The 19,652-nt window shown below is 45.8% G+C and overlaps 4 protein-coding genes across 4 annotated transcripts; 3 read left to right on the forward strand and 1 right to left on the reverse strand.

The window, feature by feature from the left end:
- The first annotated feature begins 4,005 nt into the window (after positions 1 to 4,005).
- LOC129593329 (atrial natriuretic peptide receptor 1-like) lies at positions 4,006 to 10,002 on the forward strand. Its single transcript, XM_055489583.1, has 20 exons — positions 4,006 to 4,515; positions 4,768 to 4,809; positions 5,345 to 5,369; positions 5,511 to 5,806; positions 5,868 to 5,911; positions 5,975 to 6,013; positions 6,081 to 6,167; positions 6,219 to 6,362; positions 6,726 to 6,776; positions 6,849 to 7,031; positions 7,097 to 7,232; positions 7,286 to 7,470; positions 7,534 to 7,677; positions 7,738 to 7,929; positions 8,093 to 8,357; positions 8,421 to 8,712; positions 8,997 to 9,216; positions 9,428 to 9,566; positions 9,627 to 9,675; positions 9,739 to 10,002. Exons 1-20 carry the CDS (start codon positions 4,281 to 4,283, stop codon positions 9,947 to 9,949), a joined length of 2,979 nt encoding a protein of 992 aa, XP_055345558.1. The 5' UTR covers positions 4,006 to 4,280; the 3' UTR covers positions 9,950 to 10,002.
- Positions 10,003 to 11,703: 1,701 nt separating this feature from the next.
- On the forward strand, positions 11,704 to 13,462 carry LOC129593253 (uncharacterized). The gene is made up of 7 exons (XM_055489471.1): positions 11,704 to 12,066; positions 12,139 to 12,180; positions 12,594 to 12,618; positions 12,716 to 12,993; positions 13,064 to 13,107; positions 13,166 to 13,204; positions 13,307 to 13,462. Exons 1-7 carry the CDS (start codon positions 11,730 to 11,732, stop codon positions 13,460 to 13,462), a joined length of 921 nt encoding a protein of 306 aa, XP_055345446.1. The 5' UTR covers positions 11,704 to 11,729.
- Positions 13,463 to 13,578: 116 nt separating this feature from the next.
- On the forward strand, positions 13,579 to 16,975 carry LOC129593330 (atrial natriuretic peptide receptor 1-like). Its single transcript, XM_055489584.1, has 13 exons — positions 13,579 to 13,657; positions 13,728 to 13,778; positions 13,847 to 14,035; positions 14,108 to 14,328; positions 14,543 to 14,666; positions 14,737 to 14,871; positions 14,936 to 15,127; positions 15,189 to 15,450; positions 15,522 to 15,813; positions 15,873 to 16,092; positions 16,161 to 16,296; positions 16,353 to 16,401; positions 16,662 to 16,975. Exons 2-13 carry the CDS (start codon positions 13,749 to 13,751, stop codon positions 16,858 to 16,860), a joined length of 2,049 nt encoding a protein of 682 aa, XP_055345559.1. The 5' UTR covers positions 13,579 to 13,657; positions 13,728 to 13,748; the 3' UTR covers positions 16,861 to 16,975.
- A 612-nt stretch (positions 16,976 to 17,587) lies between these two features.
- Positions 17,588 to 18,803, reverse strand: LOC129593312 (endoglucanase-like). Its single transcript, XM_055489563.1, is given in 3 exon segments — positions 17,588 to 18,193; positions 18,196 to 18,519; positions 18,552 to 18,803. Coding segments are annotated over 3 exon segments (1,182 nt in total).
- Positions 18,804 to 19,652: the final 849 nt, after the last annotated feature.

Raw genomic sequence — 19,652 nt, forward strand, 5'->3', positions numbered from 1 at the left:
CCCAGACAAATGGCGTTTGTCGGATATGCCACGAACATGTTCAGCAGACCAATCCACGCTGCCAAAGGTAAAACTCTTCACCGCGTGTCAGTGTTCATGCGCTCTGCATTCCGAAAATCCAGTTTCCGCTCAAAGACAAGACAATCAATCTGGCCCCGGCCCTGCTATGTAATGCTCAAGCTCAGTTTCCTTTTGTCTGGCTTTCCGCAAATGCAGGAACAGCGGCTCGCCTTCTTCTGCCTCAATTAAACCGGTAAACATGGTTATGGATTGGTAACCTTCGATACCGCGCGAATTATTTTCCGTGCTGAAATTTGCTAAACAATTTTCCTCTGCTTTATCGTCAGTTATACGCTGCGAAAGCAGAAGGATCATTGTTTAGCAAATTACATTGCACGGAAAATAATTCGCGCTCTCAGAAGGTTGCAAACGTAACCATGTTTACCGGTAGATGCAGATGGCTGACTCGGCATCCCTGTAATGCATTTGCAGGAAAAGCCAGATTTGCGTTGACGGCACCTATGAGGCAACGGCCGGGGCCAGATTGATTGTCTTGTCTTTCGCATAATATCTGATTATGGGAAGAGCCGCATCACCACTTGACCTGTCCGCGGAGTTTTACCAATGAACTGCTTGATAAAATAAAAAAACAGACGTCTCTGACTCTCCGTGTTCTAGACGATTTTGACAGTTTTCAGTGCGACAGATGGAAAAGAAATTTCCAATGAAATCCAAAATTATCGACATGGCAAATACTTATAAGAGTGTATACCGGGTAATTTAATTATACAAAGGTTAAGCATTTAATTTGCAACCAGCACATGATTACAAGTGATTTACAAACCCATTTTTTTATTCATGTTAAGATAGCAATTTTAAGTTGCGCTGTTCATACTGTTCACAGTTTTACAACAACTTAAAACCGAATGCTGTTCATTGTGTTCAGAACTTCAGACGTCGAAATTTCAGAAATTTATTTCGTCTGAATTAAATTATTCTGAATTTACAAACAAAAGTTTTTGCATCTCAGTCATCAAACTATCAAAATCGAAAAAGAAATCCATAATTATATGCTCAGCAGTTATTTTGGCGGTTGTCGAATTCCACCGTCACAGTCCGTGGCTTTGGCATGATTCAAACTATCCAGTGAACGCTGAATAGCGCTTTACACGGGTCAGCTACGCTCAGTGTAAAAAATACATTGTAGTGCCAACTTTCGTGAGTACAGTATGTTAAATACTAAATTCCGAAACGTACTGAATTACCATAATACCGTCACCTTTTATGCTAAACAAATTATACGCAAAGAGCTCAAAACTGTTGAGATTGCCGTCTGCGCTAACTTAACAAACACATCTGCAGAATTAATGCGCAAAAACGTATAATGCACGGCATTTAAAGATACGCAGACGAACAACTGTGTATCGTAAAGACATCCACTAAATGTGACATTTTAAGCTCCAGGTACATCGTTAGCTAAGAACCATGGAGAGAGCCACTGTAACAATCATCGTTTCTCTTTGCCTGTGGTTAATCTGTCAGCGTTTTTCTATTCCTGAAATCAACGTTTTTGGACAACTGTTGGGCTCGTACCCGGTGACACCTTACGGCGTCAACTACGGCGGCGGCTATCCACCAGGGGCCGGGTTTTCGCCCTCCTACTTCCCCCCACAATCCGCCCCGCCGCGCTACCCTCCGCCGCCAGCAGCCTCTCCGTACAGTGCACCACCGTATGCCGGCTCCCGACCGGGCTCCGCCCGTCCACCGGGATACAACCCAGGATTTGCCTATGCTCCACCCTACAAAGTGCAGTACGGAAATAGCTATGCAGCCTATTTAGGATACTATCCGTTGAGCACCAATTACAGTCTGACCTTTGGAACGCCCGTTCAAATTGGGACGCTTACGCAACAGATCGCCACGTCCAAGATAAATGCCAGTCAATCGTATTACCCACCGCCCTACGGGGGGAGGAGGATATCCGCCCTACGGAAAATGAAGAACCTAGCACTGATTTTAAGCATTGATGTAACTCTTAATTAGAATACTGACCGCCATTCCATTTAATATGAGGGCAGACTTGGTTGCCGAAAGAGGCCACAAAGCTGAGCATCATCCGTTCATTGTGTTCAAGCGTGTTGACAGCCGCGCCATCTACCAGGAAATGACAGCCAGCAAACGCAACACGGAAATACCTTTCACTAACTCAAATTGTGACAGCCACACTGGATTATCTTGGCGGTTGAAAGGGCTGCGTGCAGACAAGCGGACGTAGGAGTCGGACAAGACTCAATTTTGTGACCTCTTTCGAAACAACTGAACCTCTCATCTCTAATGTTTTAAGTTTTTGTTAAGTTTGATAATTGCATAATAAATTTGTGGTTTTGTACAGTTCGCACGTCAACCTTTGTATTATGCTATGGTTGCGCAAAATTTGTTGCAAAATCCCTGCGGTAATAATATTAAATTCTTAATAGCGCGGTGAAAAACACGTTTAACAAACAAATATGGCCTCTATTCGCAAAAAAAGAAATTTACGCAGTAGCGTAAACGTGAGTCCTGCCTGTTCCTTTCGGAAACGGTCGCATGCAGTTATAATCCAGGAAGCAACAAAATAGTGCCGAGACTCACTTATAACGCTCGTCAGGAACGTAAGTCCAACTCACGGATCGCCTAAGTTTAAAAATACGTTGAGTAGTACACTGCAGTGATGAGTTTTGCTTTCTTGATAGATTTCCAGAAAGTTCACCAGAGTCGGACAATAAATTTTTCCATCCAGTACTAGGTGGCTTTTCAGTCAATGTCGTTTGACCGTCATCAACTGCATGCGCAGAAACAACAAAAAGACTGGATCAATACCAAGAGACGAAGACGTGTGGCACTCTACTGACGATGACGAACCTGCAAATAAAGCTGCAATCATTAATATTTTGATGTTGTGTCTGCTTGTCCCTGTCTCTTTTGTGGTAGAAGAAAATATTCGTTCAGGTACATCCTACGGTTGTTCTGCCAATTTGCAAAAAAAATGAATTTTCTGAAATGGAGGCCTCTAACCATTCTTTGCAATTGCTGAGGAAAAATACTGACGGTATAATGATCCGGATGCATGGGATTACGAGTGTTAACTGGTGAAACACAAGAAACAAGAAAGCAGCAAACACAGAAGAAGAGTACGGATGTGACGTTGGCCGTAAAATTCAGCGAAACATAAAATCAGATTTCGTGGATGTACTTCAGCCTAAGCGTAGCACATACGATAATGTAACTATGTATGTACATATTGCGAACTCCAAACGACGTCCTCGGAATTTTGGTTTAATAATAATTGTTATTGGTCAGAAAATGCGTACTAACACCGAAGTATAACACCAAAGGCTACCAGGTATGCCGGATCATTTCAATGATGCACGATGGATTCCTGCAAAAGACAAAAGTATCAGCATTTTAACCGGTTCCGATCATGCTTGCAAATGAAAGGGAGGCCAGACTGACCAGGCAGCTACAGTTTAAAATGTAACAAATTGCACGGCGAATAGTGTCCACGGTTCGTCTACGGTGAAAAGGAGATCTGCCTAGCCACAATTTCTTCCTAATCGTCCAGTATATACTCTTCTGTATCCCTGGAAGTAAAGCAACCGGAAGACGCAGAACGTGATCCCAGGCACAGGATATCAGTCATTGATGTTGTATGTAATTTCACACTGCACAGCGCACATACCGCGGCGCTGCTGACGTTGACAGTTGCACAAGTTCCATAATACTATAAACCTTTGTTCATGTTGTAAGATCAGCATATAATCGCGTGCGCAATGTTCCAACTGTCTAAAGATACCATAGTGAAAAGAGAACTTTTATGAATGCTTAACCTAATCAATTTCCACAATTCAACACTATTTCTGGTTGCATCAGCGAATTCAATCCTCGACTTGCCTCCTGTGCCCTGCGGTGCCGACGGACAATGTGCTTCCCGGTCCGATTAAAGAAAAACAGTCACCCCACTGTGGAAGCCTGCATTGATGGTGTCCTTTAGAGAAAGGAAGACTTTGATATGCATATGGATGACGACATCACTCGCCTAATTGATTTACCTGACTGGGATGCGTGTAAAATATAAGCGGAAAGAACCGCTTTCGCAGACATAAGCACGCTGCCTCACTTTATCGCTACTGCACAGAACTTTGGAACAATGCCAGCTGTAAAGATTTTCTGGCTGGTGCTAATTACAACTTGCGTTGGCCGGTTGAGCGGCCTCATAGTGGACGTGGTGACCATCGGGGAATATGCAGGTGGATGGTCTTATGGGGCGGCTGCAGTTAGTGGGGCCGGCCGTGGATTTGGCGGTGGAGGAGATTAACTCAAAGTATGCCGGAGTATTTTCCATACGACGGACATTCCTGTATGATGTCAATTCCGCCAGTTGTGGGGATTTGCTAGCGTCGGAGGTCGATCTGATTGCAAGCTCTTATTATCGTGCATTTGAGAGAAAGTCCAAGTTAACAGCGCTAATCTATCCAGGTGACGTCATGTGCATTTATCACATAATATCGTAACGGAAAAACGAAATCCAAGTATTAGACATGTTTGTCTTAATAATATAGTGCTGAGTGGGTTATGCTTTGACTATAATGTGTAACAGCATATGAAAGCGCATTCGTTTACTGGTTTAGAGCATTTAACAATAAACAAAGATGAAAACAGCTAGCAGTATCACTATCCTTTGCCGCTATGTATGCTACATGTATGTTATTTCAATTGTAATTAATATAGGCTGCTTCGACCAATCGGCACAAATTCTTTGGCTTACGAAAGGTAACCAATGAATTATTGCTACCAGACTTTTGTACTTCAAGATTAGTCTTGAGTCTGCATTCGATTTTTGTGCGACTGGAGGAGAACTTCTAGGCCGTGTTAATTATTTATTGTAAATAGTAAACAGTGTTCATAGACATTATTAATAACAAACATTGTAAATATTTATTGTTAGTACGAGGCAAGCGACAACTCTTTCCCATCGCTTTAGTAAATTTTATCACTTTCCCTGCTGCATCTTACCCGTGTGCAGGCGCTCACGTGATACTGATATCGAATCCACTGTAATCAGCGCTTACTGAGCCGGCGATAAAATCTCGCCTTTCGTGCTCTTCTCTATATTCTTTATCAGTTTGCACAATCAACTATAGCTGCAAACCGACGTGAAACGGCTGAAATCAAGTATCACGTGAGCGCCCGCACACGGGTAAGATGCAGCAGGGAAAGTGATCAAATTTACTAAAGCGATGGGAAAGAGTTGTCGCTTGCCTCGTACTATTTATTGTTAATAACAATTGTCAATTATTTATTTCAGAATGGAATTTTCTAACCATTGTCGGGTACCGTCCGTGGTGTATAACTACTACTTATTCAAAACTGTTGCTGTATTGTATGGTGCTCTATGTCGTAGCGATCTTATGAATGATTAAATTAACTAGAGATTAAATTAACTTTTCTGAAGAACTTGGCAAGTGTTGCAGATCGGTGCAGGCACTGACCAAGAGCTTCCCTCAAGCTGTCGTGACTGCCTACGCCAACTCCACCCCGTACGGCCGTCTGATCGTTGCCCTGCTGATGAAGTACAAATGGACAGATGTGTACATTGTTTACGATAGCAGTCCGTCGCGCACGCAGTTCCGCATGCTTGCGCTGGGCGCTGTGGACGCCGTCAAGACCATCAAGGGCTTCAAATTCAACATCGCCGTGCGACCGGTGGACTGCGTACACAATGCCACCTTTACGGAGGCTCTAAAGGATTTTCGCCGGCAGTCGCGAGGCAAATGCAATTCTGACATTTGATGACTACCAATGTTATTTTTTTCTTGGGATTTTTCTAGTTTTAATTTTCTTCGGCAACAACGACTTTGTTCGAACCTTATTAGTAAGTGCTACCGCTGGATTGCGAGCTGGTTATACTTCATGCTATTTTGGTTTCCATGATTAGATCGAAGCATCCACGTTGAACATGACAGATGGAGAATACGTAAGCTATGTGCTACACATAGAGAACTCTCAGGTTACGGGCTGATCGGGATTATTGTTTACTGCAGGTGTACATAACTATCAACAGCGGGCCTGACGCTGACCGCGGCATTTACGGCCGCTTAGAGTGGCAGAAACAGGATGAAAACGATGAGGTAACACTGTAAAAGCATCTAGCCAGGGAAATATAATAGTGTCTGCTACAGGTTGCCCGCAACGCGTTTCGCTCCCTATTGGTTGCATCTCCTTTACCGGATACGATTAATCCGGAAAATATCCGTAATTTTTCGGCACGGATACGACAGATCTCAATGCAGAACTACAATTACACTTACACTGCCGACGAAGAGGTAGCACGAGAAGCAGGCTTAATTAATAATACGCAGTGCTAACCTGGAGTGTGTATGGCTAGTCTTTTTGTTTCGTGTTGGAGCGGATGAGATCGCCGTAATGTGTTGCAGAAAACAAACCGTTAAACTACTTCTACAGAATAAGTGCCGCGATGCGCAACTAATCAAGGTTATATAAACTAGGTTAAACAACAAAGCTCTCTCTGGTTAGAGCCGACCCCTGATCGACTCTAACCAGACTTTGTTGCCTAACATCAGTGTTGTTTACATAACAAGAATTAGTGAGCAATTGTCCTTTGACTCACCCAAAAAAAGGCAGTTATTTCCACAGCTTGCGTGCAGTAAGATTTTCCTTTTTTCCAGCCAAATTACGTTGTAAAATCGATGTACATATCGTATTGGATGCTGGCCCAGGTGAGGTTGTATTTAGTCGCATTTTCATCTTTACGTCGCCTCAATTAATGCTGGCTTCCACGAACCATTCAGGTCATTAGCGATGTGTTGTCCACTGACGATCCCATTGACTTGAGCAACGGGGCTGCACTGAGTGAGCAGTTTCATGACCGCACATTTGACATGTCCATCGGGAAAGCTTATATCGACGATAAAGGTCAGCGCACCGACGCCGTGGCGATCTTCCATTTTGACGCTTCAACGAATACGTTTACGGTAACAAACTCATGTTGCATCAATATTGTCCGCTGATTGTGATCAAAGTGATGCGTGCACGGCAGCCAGTGATCAAACAAGACGATGTATTCTTCATCCTGTATTCCGTGCGCAACTTCACGTGGCCCAACGGAAAGTGGCCGCCGCTCAACACTCCGCTTTGTGGATACAGTCAGCTTGAAGGACCCTGTAGAATTCAAGGTTGGTTTTCCTATGCTCTCTATAAAATTGTTTTACATAGCCATTATTTTCAGCATCGTCGACTATGCTAAGCGGCGTCGTCTGTGGGTCAGTCGCTGTAGTTGTGCTCGTTGTTCTGGTAGTCATAGGACTTCGAGTCATGCACCACAGAGCGCGCTTAAGTAACCGCTGGTGGGAGCTCGATCGATGTCAGTTTTCGGTTCTTAGCGGTCGCAGTGTGTCGGTCATAGCACCACAGGTATTCAGTTCCATAAAACTCTCCCATGTCAATATAATCGAAAACTTTGCTTTGTTTCCGCAGTTCTTTCGAAACGATCCAATTCCCTTGGAATTCTCGCCGAAATCCGGTGCAGCATTATACCGCTTCCACCCGGTCTTCTTGTCACGCTTGCCGGCTGTAGACTGCGCGGTGACCAATCGGCACGCTCACATGTTGTTTGATCAAGTAAACTGTAACTGCTGAACGGGGGTCGAGTAATTGATGCAGTCAGTGGCTTTTTGGCAGCTTTCCAGCATTCAGCATTCCAATATCAACAGCATGGTCGGGATCCTCTATACAGCGAGTGAGACGGCGTTCTCCACGTGGTACGTCGACCCTCTATGTCCGCGACTCGACCTGGAAACCGTGTTGGCGGATGCCAGTAGCAATATGCTGGATCTGGAGTTTCGGCACGGAATAACGAGAGATATTCTGTCGGTAAAATGTGCTATTTAGTACGTAACGCGTAATAAACTGATTTAATCTGGAAATGTTTCAATGGCAGTAACTTTTTTTATGCTAATATTCATTTCTTATCGTGGCAAAGTCGTCGGTACGGCAGAAACCCGGTTATCTTAAAATCTTTGATTGGGTTTTACAGGGTCTGCAGTGCGTTTTCACATCATCCGTTAAGTATTGTGGGTACCTAAAACCCACAACTTGCCTGATTGACAGCCGCTTTTCGGTTAAGCTGTCCAAAATCGGATATGATCGCCTGCTACGAAGTCTTTCGACCAGCGAGAAAAAGTGGCCGTTTAATGATCTAAACACTGTCGCCCCTGAGCACCGCTCAACGCTTTCAGGCTCGCCAGCCGGTGACCTTTACTCGTTGGGAACGGTTTTAGAGATGGTATATAGCGATAGTGGTAAGCGTAATGCAAAGACTGGCGACAAGCTTTTTATCACCATTACAAAGAAACTCTGAACAGGCTTGAAGAACCCACTGAAGCGGAAGAAGTCCGTTATCAGTCACATCGAGACATTCCTGCACACGATTTCAGCTTGCCGTGATGTGAGTCCGGACCAGCGTCCTCATCTGAGCACTCTCATTTCTCAACAAAGAAAGACCGCGCACTTTGCTGATAACAGCTTTCTCGAGAGTGTAATGCGCCGCATGGAAGCATATGCCGAAACGTTGGAGTCTTCCGTCGCGCAGAGAACGAAACAGCTTTTGCACGAACAGAGAAAGTGCGATGAGCTGTTAGCCGAAATGTTGCCATCGTAAGTGCATATTTGTGACTACGGGCGACATTAATTTTTGCATATCACCTTGTACATTATACCGTACGAAATCATTCAGAACGCATTTTCCGGGTTTTGCGGACTTTCATGTTTCCTATATCTAATTTCGTGTGAGTTTCATCTGGTTATAGGCTGCCATGTTAGCTTTTAGGTAATTACCGTATCAACAGATTAACTGCTTTTTAAAATCCTAAAATTTTGTTTTTTCTCTCTCTGGCTTTACTGATGTGTACTGTGTACATCGGTTGCCTGTGCAATTGTAGGTCCATCGTTATTATACTCCGGCAAGGGCAGATCGTGGAAGCGGAGGTATTCGACGTCGTCAGCGTTTTATTTAGTGACATAGTCGGATTCTCCGAAATGGTAGCTCACTCCAAACCGGTGAATGTGGTCGAGTTCCTTAATAGCTCACACGGGCTCTTCGATCGCGTGCTGACCCAGTTCGATGCGTACAAAGTGGAAACCATCAACGACTGCTATCTGGTAATATTCCTTTAGTGACACAAGGAAACAAGGTATAGGAAGAAAAATGCAAGAATAAAACATAGAAAACACAAACGAAGAAAGATATGAGACAAGAAAACTGTAGTTATGAGAAAGAAAGTTATATAAGAAAACTGTGCATAATTGTCGTATCGGTAAAAAACGACATGCAAGTGCTAATTGTAACCATATTACTTTTGGCTGAATGCAGGTTGCCAGTGGAGTACTACCAATCAGAAACGGTAGCCGTCATGCACTGAATGTCTGCAAGGTGGCCCTGAAGTTCGTTAACTCATTCGACGAATACTTCCCCGCAACGAGCATGTCTGTTAAAATTGGCGTACACACAGGTCAGTCTCTGATTGAATCACTGTTGACAACTGCCGCAGTTACATAGTTCATCTTTAAAGGTCCCTGTGTGGCTGCCGTTGCCGGGACGAAACGCCCACGCTACTGTTTGTATGTCAAATTTATTTCTGCCGATTACACAGAGCAGCATTTTACTGCGCCGTGGTTGTGTAGATTTGGGGATACGATTAACACAGCCAGCCGGATGGAAAGCCACGGAAAAGCCGGGAAAATCCATGCCAGTCAGGCCACGGCCGATTATGTGGCCACCCTGGGTGATGCGGCCGTGACAGTGTGTCCGCGGGGGGCCATACAGATCAAGGGCAAAGGAATCATGCACACATACTGGATTGTTGCGACCGCAAATTACGGACTCACAGTGTGATTCAGTTGCAGCTTTCTTTTTCTGCTTCGAACGGAATGCCCGTCGATTATGTGCTTCCCTGACTTACTGTTTAAAACGGTGGTACCTAAAAATAAAATTTATTATTTACATTTGCTTTGTCCGAATTTAATTGGCTCTCCACCTCCCGCGTACAGCAAAAACAGATTCATTTATTGGCCGAAGCGAAGAAGAAGCATTTCTACAAACTTAGCAACCTTGAACCTTATCGTCATACAACACACTAAAACAGTTTGGATACAACTCATTGGTTGTTCGAAAGTTCACGAAATATTAAATTAATGTGCTACAGTAAACTCTTGTCGACAAATCTAAGAAGAGAGTTTCCATGCAAAGGACGATCACCGGAAGATAATTGTAATGTAATTGCGGTCGTGAGCGGAAGTCCTGTCTTAAGTAAGTGGTAACAAGCGGGACACTTTTTGTCATTTGGCAGCAGCTGCAAACCGCGCGCCCCATCCTCGAAATACGAGTATCACATTAACCGCATCACCCAAATGCCAATCGTTCCTTTGCACCGGAAAACCAGAGCAGAAGGATGAATTTTCTCTCTAGCATGCGTTGATATCAGCTGATCCACTACGGCAAGCTTGCTTCCCTGCAAAGCACGTAATTATGTCGCAAAGATAATTAAAATGAAATTATAGCGCATGTTTCAGTCGAATTCACCGCCGTGCTAATCATGGTGTAATTACAATCCGCCAATCATGTCGTATGCGCGGGAAAGGTACAGTAAATGACTAGCCGGATGCTTATTATATCTATATTTATGTTTAACTGCAGTCTGCAGCTAGCGAGGTAAAAAGTATAAGATCATTTGGACCATTCTGCTGCTCTTAGTATGCATGGTGGGTGCAAGTTAATACATACTTGATACAAAGTAAGATAAACCTGTAAGGTTGGTTGGACGTATCTTTCTTTACTTATATAAATACTGCTGTAATTTGATGTAACTTAACGGAAAAGCGAAAGACCAGTTGGCCGGATGCTGGTGTAACTGGTGCAACAAACGGTAAAGTGTAACATTCGAGCAGTGGCCACCCCTCCAACTGGGAATGCGCAAGGGTTATTTAAAAATTTAAAAACTGCCGGCGGCCCTGTATATCGATGAGCGCCAAATGGAATTTTCTTCCTAAATCTTGGATTTTGCCCAATAGATCCGCAGTCGGCAGAATCGGCTAATCCGCCACACATAAATTATTTCGATCGGATAAGCACGATGAGTTAATTTTGACATTCTGTGTGTTGTACCCGTATCCGCTCTATTGATTGTGGCAATTGAATGTTTTCGTGCTTGCATTCGTCGGATTTCGACTGGATTGTTTTGTATAATAAAGCATTGCACTAAGTCTTTATGTCAGCTTTCGTGATGTTTAGTGAACATTCAACGCTAGCCCCTGTTTATGGTTAATTGTCCAGACGAGCACGCCGATACATTATTCATTCCACAGCTGCATTTTGTGTACAGCGTCGGTGAGCGTGCCTGCCTAGACCAGCGTGAAACCTTACCAAGCGTTTTTGTTTACTTATGACACAATAATCTTCTCCCCACATACGTCTTTTACCGTACGATAGGGTTGCTGGTTTTTCATCGTAACAACAGGGGAATACGCCATCCAGTATTGGGCAATCCAACGCACACAAACGCCGGCTGCGTCAGCGGGACATGCAAGATGCACTCTTAGTCTTGCCTTTTCCCAATCCTCCATTCACTTCGCCGCACGCGTAACATGGTTTCCCGTTAATCCGCTTCCCTGTGAAAATGCCCTGTATTGTGGATTTTTATACCGGCTTATTATTGGCGTCAGTTAGCTTGGTGATAATCAGAAGCGAACTGTCCGTGGAAGTGCTGAGCGTAGTCAATGTTCGGCCAGATGGAACGATGGGACGGTTGGCGTTAGTGGGACCGGCCGTCGATGTGGCCATCGAGGAAATTAACAAACGTTACAGTGGGCAACTATCCATGCGACAAACGTATCTATACAACAACGGATCGGCCAGTTGCAGCGATCTGAAGGCCGTGGAAACCCAGCTGCTGGCCGCGTATTTCTATAGTCCACAACGCCAGGTGGCGAATGTGACGGCGCTCATTTACCCAGGTTAATCTTGTTACGCTTTGGTGTGCACGAGTGGACACTGTGTTGAATCGGTAACACGTTTTAGCCTTCTAGGGTGTTTTGATGAGAGGACACAAATGGCCTGGATGACAAACGGTACACTTAATTTTTCAGGCCTCTTTTATCTGCATTTAGTCACGTTTTGAGCACATTTCTAATCAGCACATTTACTACTGTAGTACGCAAAACGGATTCAATATTATCTGAAGTAAAATAAAGTGAGATTCGCCAGTTCGACAGTGTTTGATTGTTGGCTAATGCCACGTTTAAGTACTACCAGTACCGGTACAGTTTATTGCAAGATTCATACGTATTCATTATTGTTCACTATTCAATATTGCACGTCGATTCGTAATATTATTATTATGATTGTATCGTATTTTCAACAAATGCAATAGAAGTAGTGATACGTCGATGATTACGTCATTAACGTAACTAACGTAGCATCTGACTCTCTTACACCTTTTTTTCATCCAGTTGGTAGTAATCGGCTTTTATTTCATTTGCAGAACTGGACCTGCTCACTGTATACGGGTAAACTGACGCCACGCTAAGTGTTCAGTTGACAAGAATCGCTCCATTGTCACCTCACAATATGAACACCGCGCAATCACAACTTGTTTGCTTTCAGCGGCGCACAAAACAGCACCCGGCTGCCGCAGGTCATCGCAGCCGCCTACACGAACTCAGGTCCGTACGGCCGCCTGACACTGGCGATGCTGAAGATGTACCGCTGGACGGACGTCTACGTCATCTACGACATTGCTTTGTCTCAGTTCGCCACCTACGCCAAGGCCAGTGCGGCTCTGTTGGCATTCTATGGAGTCAAGTCCACTCTAGTGCCAGTGATGTGCCATGTCAATGTCACATTCACAGAAGTCCTACGCGACTTCCGCTCACGCTCACGCGGTAAGTCGAGAAACCTGTCAAAACGCGCCGGCTGCGGCATTGACGCCATTGTAATGTTTGAGTTTTGTAGTGCTGATCTTCTCCGCCAGTCTCGACCATCTCCGGAAATTACTGGTACGCTTAGGATGTAGCGTTGTGTGACTCAACCTGGTGACTGATGTTCCTTGTGTAGATCGATGCCTCTGCACTAAATATGACAAATGGCGAATACGTAAGAGAAACAGCCAACCCAGCTTCAGCCGGGGATAGCGCCGCGTTGTTACATTGTTATTAGTTAACATTGTTATTGTTAACGGGGTTTTTGTGTTGTAAGGTCTACTACACGGTTAACACCGGCGCGGATATTGCCATTTACGGACAATTGCAATGGCAGAAAAATGATAGCAATGACGAGGTGAGGCTGTGCGGAGATGGAAATAGGGACAGCTTGACCTGGCGGTTAGGTTGTCGAGAAAGTCTGGATCGGTAAAACAGGGCAATAATAAGAAGCCGAATATGTCAAGCGCAGAATGTGTTTTAGGTAGCGCGAAGAGCATTTCAGTCACTGGTCATTGGAATGCCTTTGCAAACTGTCGCCAGCGAAGAGACATGGCGCAATTACTCTGGGGAATTTAAACGGCGATCTCGTGCAGTCTACAACTACACGTACGGTCCTTCCGAAGAAGTAAGTCACCGTTTGCGCTCTTTACCTGAAGTTACTGAACTATGCCAAATGTGAGGGTGTGCTTTTACAGCCGAACATTGTGGTAAAAGCAATGTACGCTTCCTATTGGATGCTGGCGACGGTAACCGCGATCTTTCAACAAACTCTGCTGTAATGTATCAACAGATTTTGTGATTGAGCGCATTCTAGGCGTTAACCGACATCCACATCCTGAATAACACCACGTCAACTAATTTTATCAGCGGCTCAGCTATCTCCCGCCTGTTGCGGGGGCGAAGCTTCCATACCCCGATTGACAAATCGTACATTGACCAGAATGGTGAACGCGCAATTGACCTCGCTCTATGCACATTCGATTACAAACAGGGCAACTTCCAGGTGAGTGTTAAGGTCTGTAGATTGCGCAAACTGCGATGCGCAAATTGCTGTGAGTTCTCTGCGTGTGTTCAGCCGATCTGGAAGCAAGACAAGCAGACGTTTGCCATAACGCAACTGCGAGGCGTCTCTGACTGGCCGAATAACCTCTGGCCACCACCCAATGCACCGTTATGCGGATTTAGTGGACTAGAAGGTCCCTGTACACCCATAGCGTCCTCGACTGTTCTGGTGGCCAGCGTCTGCTCATGTGCAGCCATCCTTATACTGATTGCTACGGCCTTTGCCGGCATCAAGTAAGACGGGGTTTTGACAGCGTGATTTTTCAGCTGGATGTTTTCGACTCTGTACTACACTGAAATAGCTAAAATATTAGCAAAGCGTTTAGCAGATTATTTACATATTATCTAGTGCTTTGTTTTAGTTGCTTGTTGGCGCCCTCGTACAGCAGCAATTTGCATAGTTGGTCTTTCTTTTTGGTTTTCGTTTGATCAAATTCGAGATTTTCAGGGCACTACAGCGCGAATCACGCATTCGAAACCGCTGGTGGCTGCTAAGCAAAGCCGATTTGTCTGCTTTCGTGTCAAACCGTAGCACAACATCAATTTTAGCCAGCGGATTGTTCAAGCAGCCGGTGGGTTCCCAGATAAAACCGACAATTTCCAAACATACTTGAGTAAGCGTATATTTGTTGGGGTCCTCAGAGAGCGCACCCAGACATTCATTTTACGCCCAAGGAGGGAGTGGCCGTACTCCACCGGCAGAAGGTGTTTCTGACGCAGTTTCCCACACAGAACGCCGTTCAGAGCACCCGACAAGTCTTCCTCTTATTTGACAAGGTTATTTGCCGTTAAAATGTTGGCACGGCGGCATCACGTGATATAATTATCTTCGCCTTTTTAGCTAAGAGAAATTAGCCATGCTAACATCAACTCTATCAGCGGCATTCTATCAACCACCACACCTAGTAAATGCCTCAATTTCTTCGTGGATGAATGCTGTGGACGCTACGATCTGGAGACCGTGCTCAGTGAGAGCAGTCGCACGCTGGTGGATCTGGAATTTCGGCACGGAATGACAGCCGACCTGTTAGCCGTAAGCTGAGTAAGGTCATCATAATATTCACACCGAACTGCAGCGCTTTGTTGCAATCCAGGGGCTGCAGTATACGCACATGTCCTCTTTGCGGTATCACGGATACCTTCAGCCCACAAATTGCCTGGTGGACAGCCGGTTTACGGTGAAGGTGTCGAAGGTTGGCTATGATCGCATTCTGAAAGAGGTGTTCGGTGTCAGTGCGTGGCCATCGGGCGAAGCTAAATTTATTGCTCCAGAGCATGAAAAAGCGGTGTCGGGTTCGCCTGCGGGCGATCTGCATGCGTTGGGGATTGTGCTGGATATGCTGTTTAATGATATCGGTACATAGGTCAATACATTATTTTTAGACATAAACTTAAACAAAGCGGAACAAAGAAATTCTTCTATGCAGTTACCGATACCAAAGCGTCGCCCAAGAAACTGCCCGGTAAAAGTCGCATTGAAGTGTTCCTGCACGCCATCCAGCAATGCCATGACGGCGATCCCGGCAACCGTCCCAAATTAAGCAACCTGATTGAGCGGCACCGCTCGGCTGCTCGCACATCGGGAAGCGCAATGCAGAAAATCATGCGCCGGATGGAACGCTATGCGGAGAACCTGGAGAACTGCGTGGCGGAAAGAACGTTCCAGTTGTTAAGTGAGCAGAGAAAGTGCGACGCCCTTCTTGCCGAGATGCTGCCAGCGTAAGTCATAAGGGCCAGCTTGAATCGGATGGAAGAAACTAAAAGGACGCCTTTTGCAGGTCAATTGTGGCGATTCTTCGGCAAGGTCGCACCGTCGAACCCGAAGTTTTTGACTCGGTCAGCATCCTCTTCAGTGATATCGTGGGATTCGGCGACTTAGTGGCCACCGCCGAGCCCATTGATGTGGTGGTCTTTCTCAATGAATCGCACAGCCTCTTTGATCGGGTTGTCAGCTCATATGATGCATATAAAGTGGAAACCATCAATGACTGCTATTTGGTATCTCCCCGCAAACACGCGCTGATCCCTATCTAGCTACAGTGCTTCGAAATGTGAATCTACTCTAGGTTTCCAGTGGAGTTCCGGTGAGAAATGGCATTACCCACGCTCTGAGCCTCAGCAAAATGGCTACCCAGTTCGTCGGCACTTTCGGAGGAAAGTATTCGGCAAACGGGCTCGCAGCGAAAATCGGCATCCATTCCGGTGGGATAATGGGTCTTTATTATGTTATTATTGACCAGTGACCTTTGATGTAACAGGATCTTGTGTGGCGGCGGTAGCTGGAACGAAGAGGCCGCGATACTGTTTGTAAGTTGTCATGTCGCATTATGGTTCAGTACCAATGTTGAATAAACGTACGCTCTATATGCGCTACGCTATCATCCATGTAGGATTCTACCATGTCCCGTGTTAAGTCTAGAGGAGGCCTTAATTATACGCTTTCAATCAAATAGCACTGGGTTTCTCAAGATTATGAGTCAGCCGACAGCCTGTACGAGTATCCGTTACCGTGCTTTTGTCAGCATAACTTATAACAGTGCGCGGTGTGTTGTTTCCTTGGCTTGCAGGTTTGGTGATACGATTAACACCGCCAGCCGCATGGAGAGCCACGGTGAAGCCGGCAGAGTTCACATCAGTCAGCCGACAGCGGAACTAATCGGCAACATGCAGGACAACTCAGTGTTGGTACTGACCCGAGGGCTGATGCCGATTAAAGGCAAAGGATTCATGCAGACCTACTGGGTGGAAGCCACTGGTCGGTCGTAGGCCGCTTCAATGCAGTTGACATTATTCATACCGTAAATGGCCAAGGCGCTAATGGCGCGACGAGCATGTTGATATTAATCTACGTTACCTTCAGCTGCCTGTGTGAAACTTACAATTTAGCGGGGGTCCAAACAAAATCAGCACATGTGCAAGTTGCAATAATTCGTAAGCCGTAGCGAAGTTCGCGATGTCAAGTGCTCTAAAATTTTCTCGGGTTTTTCTGAACACCTAGTTGAAATGTTGTGTAGAGTAGTCATATTGGAGCACCAAAAAACATTAACCAGCCAACCACAATTACAAGCCGGTAATACGTTTTCCTTTTATTTCTTAGAAGCCACAGCATCATTCCTTCCTAATTAGTAAAAGTAGGTATATGTAAACCATTGGCCATTAAGGACAACGTGAAAACAGTAGCCCTCCATATAAGCCGTTCCGACTCATACGAAAAGGAACGCAACTAAAGTCGTAGTTACACTTCCATTATGCGAGCAAAACTACACAGTACGAACTTTGTAGCTAACATTTAAAAACAAATAACTTTCGCGTGAGAGACAAGCGAGTACAATAAGAACATGGCAACGATGTACGTCATATGTAAATAATTTGGCTAACGCACAATGCACGAACCCCGCAAACACTTCAGTGTCATATAAAGTACAGATAGATTACTGAGGAGCGAGGATCACAATGAGTTTAATCAAAGAACTTATCGACGCGCACGGTGTAGTTATCGACGCGCACAGTTGCTCTTCTGCGAAAGTTCCGCCGGGCACTGTACCGGCGCAAAATTAATGCTGGGATTGTCCGCTCCCTTGAACCAAACGAACCGCCAATAGCATCCCTCTCGAATGGCATCCGGAAGTCCATTGCACATGTCCCGCAACCAGACCCCTCCGTCACGGTTGCCCCAGTTACTAGCCGGAAGCCCCCACTGCCGTGTGCACCCATCGAAGATTCCGAATCCACTTCCGGGGATCTGTAGGTCAAAGTGGTTCTCCCCCAGATCAGCTCCAGTGTTGACCACCTGCACAATCATTGACTTCCCGCTGACTGGACCACTCGTGAACTCCAGTTTGTAACACCCGCAGCACCAACCCCGCTCGTCCGATCCCCGGATATTGGCCGCGGCGAATCCGTACGCTAGGTTGTCGTTGACCGCCCACGGGATGTTGTCATTACAGACAAAGGCGTCGCTCCCGTCGCAGCCGCTGCGGACGTTGAAGTCCCACAGCTGACTGAATCCGTCGTTGCGGCAAGTTTTAACCGGGTTACTGACGTCGGCTTTTCCCGACCACGCGCAGCTCGGTTTGCAGCAGTCCCAGTACCGCGTCGTCCCAGTACCGCGTCCCAGTACCGCGTCGTCTTCCCGCTTTGTGACGAGCCGGACGGCTGTCCACCGCTAGTCTCCGGAATTTCGCGAATAACCCCACAGACTGTGGATGTGTCGCCGCTATTGATAGCGTTTGCCTTGCTGATGGATCCGCCCTTGAGCGTGCAGACGCCGCCGTTCCAGTTGGACCATGCAAAGTGCGTGCAGGCCGGGTTGCTGGCACAATGTCCGCCGCAGCGTTCGCCAGGCATCGCCGCCTGACCGAGATCGTTGCCCGGGAAGTCGCAGCCCATCGCCCAGTTGCCTTGCCACTGGATGCCGCCGCTCGACTGACCACCTCCGCCGCTCTATCACGAATCACGCCGCACACCGTGGAGGAGTCTCCGCTGTCCACGGCATCCTGTTTGCTAACCGAGCCGCCTTTCAGTGTGCACGTTCCGCCATTCCAGTTCGACCAGGCAAAATGCGTGCAGTTGGTATTGTCGGCGCAGTGATCACCGCACTGGTCGCCGGGCAACTGTGCTTGGCGCAGGTCATTTCCGGCAAAGTCACACCCCATCGCCCAGTTTCCATTCCAATCGATCGACAGCACCGGCTGTAGCAGCAAAATCATGCAAGTAGCCCTGACCACCTACGGTGGCGCAGGAAAAGCGTTGCTTTACTGTTTTAGCACAATTTAGTAATTTCCTGTAATTCGATCCTCAAAACGAATGCAAATCGACCAACATCATTAAACGCAGTATAAAAAACATGTGAATATTATACTCTTTCAGTTGGCACGAAGCGTTACTACACAATGAGTGCATTGCGCGATGAACCATCAGAGTTCAGACTGTAACAGTGTATTAATACTGTGATACTGCATAAGATACTTCTACTGTAATACTGCAGTAATCCTGGTAATGGCAACTAAGTTGTTAACAGCTAAATACCGAACTTACTTTAATTGTAACGGTGGGCATTTCGTGACAGATTCGCGAAAGCTGGTGACAATACAAATATCGAAAGCGCGGTCGTTCACCAATCAGTGAATTACAATTGACCAGAATAAACTATGGTCCGCACAGTCTATCAGTAACGTTTAACAAACCGGTGAGCAAACCGGTGAGCAAACCGGTATAGTTTTGCAAACCGGTGAGCAAACCGGTATAGTTTTGCTTTTTCAGCTTATTGTTAATATACCAAAATTAATGCTAAACGCTAACTAACTGCGAAGTCACAACTGTTCAGGAAAATCACACTCTCGGCTTGTACGAATTAACTAGGTACACGCAACAGAACACGAAATACTAGCGACTCAGACCGTTGTTTTCGCCGAACGCTGCAAGTTTTACGTATCTTCGTAACATTCCGCTAATTACTCGATTTTTAATGCCTGATTACTTTGTAAGCTGAGTCTTACTTGTTAGGCCGCTTGTTAGGTCTTACTTGTTAGGCCGCTCTTAACAATTGGCACTGTTGC

The sequence above is a fragment of the Paramacrobiotus metropolitanus genome, unplaced genomic scaffold, assembly GCF_019649055.1.
Source record: "Paramacrobiotus metropolitanus isolate TYO unplaced genomic scaffold, Prichtersi_v1.0 Parri_scaffold0000061, whole genome shotgun sequence".
Taxonomy (NCBI): Eukaryota; Metazoa; Tardigrada; class Eutardigrada; order Parachela; family Macrobiotidae; genus Paramacrobiotus; species Paramacrobiotus metropolitanus.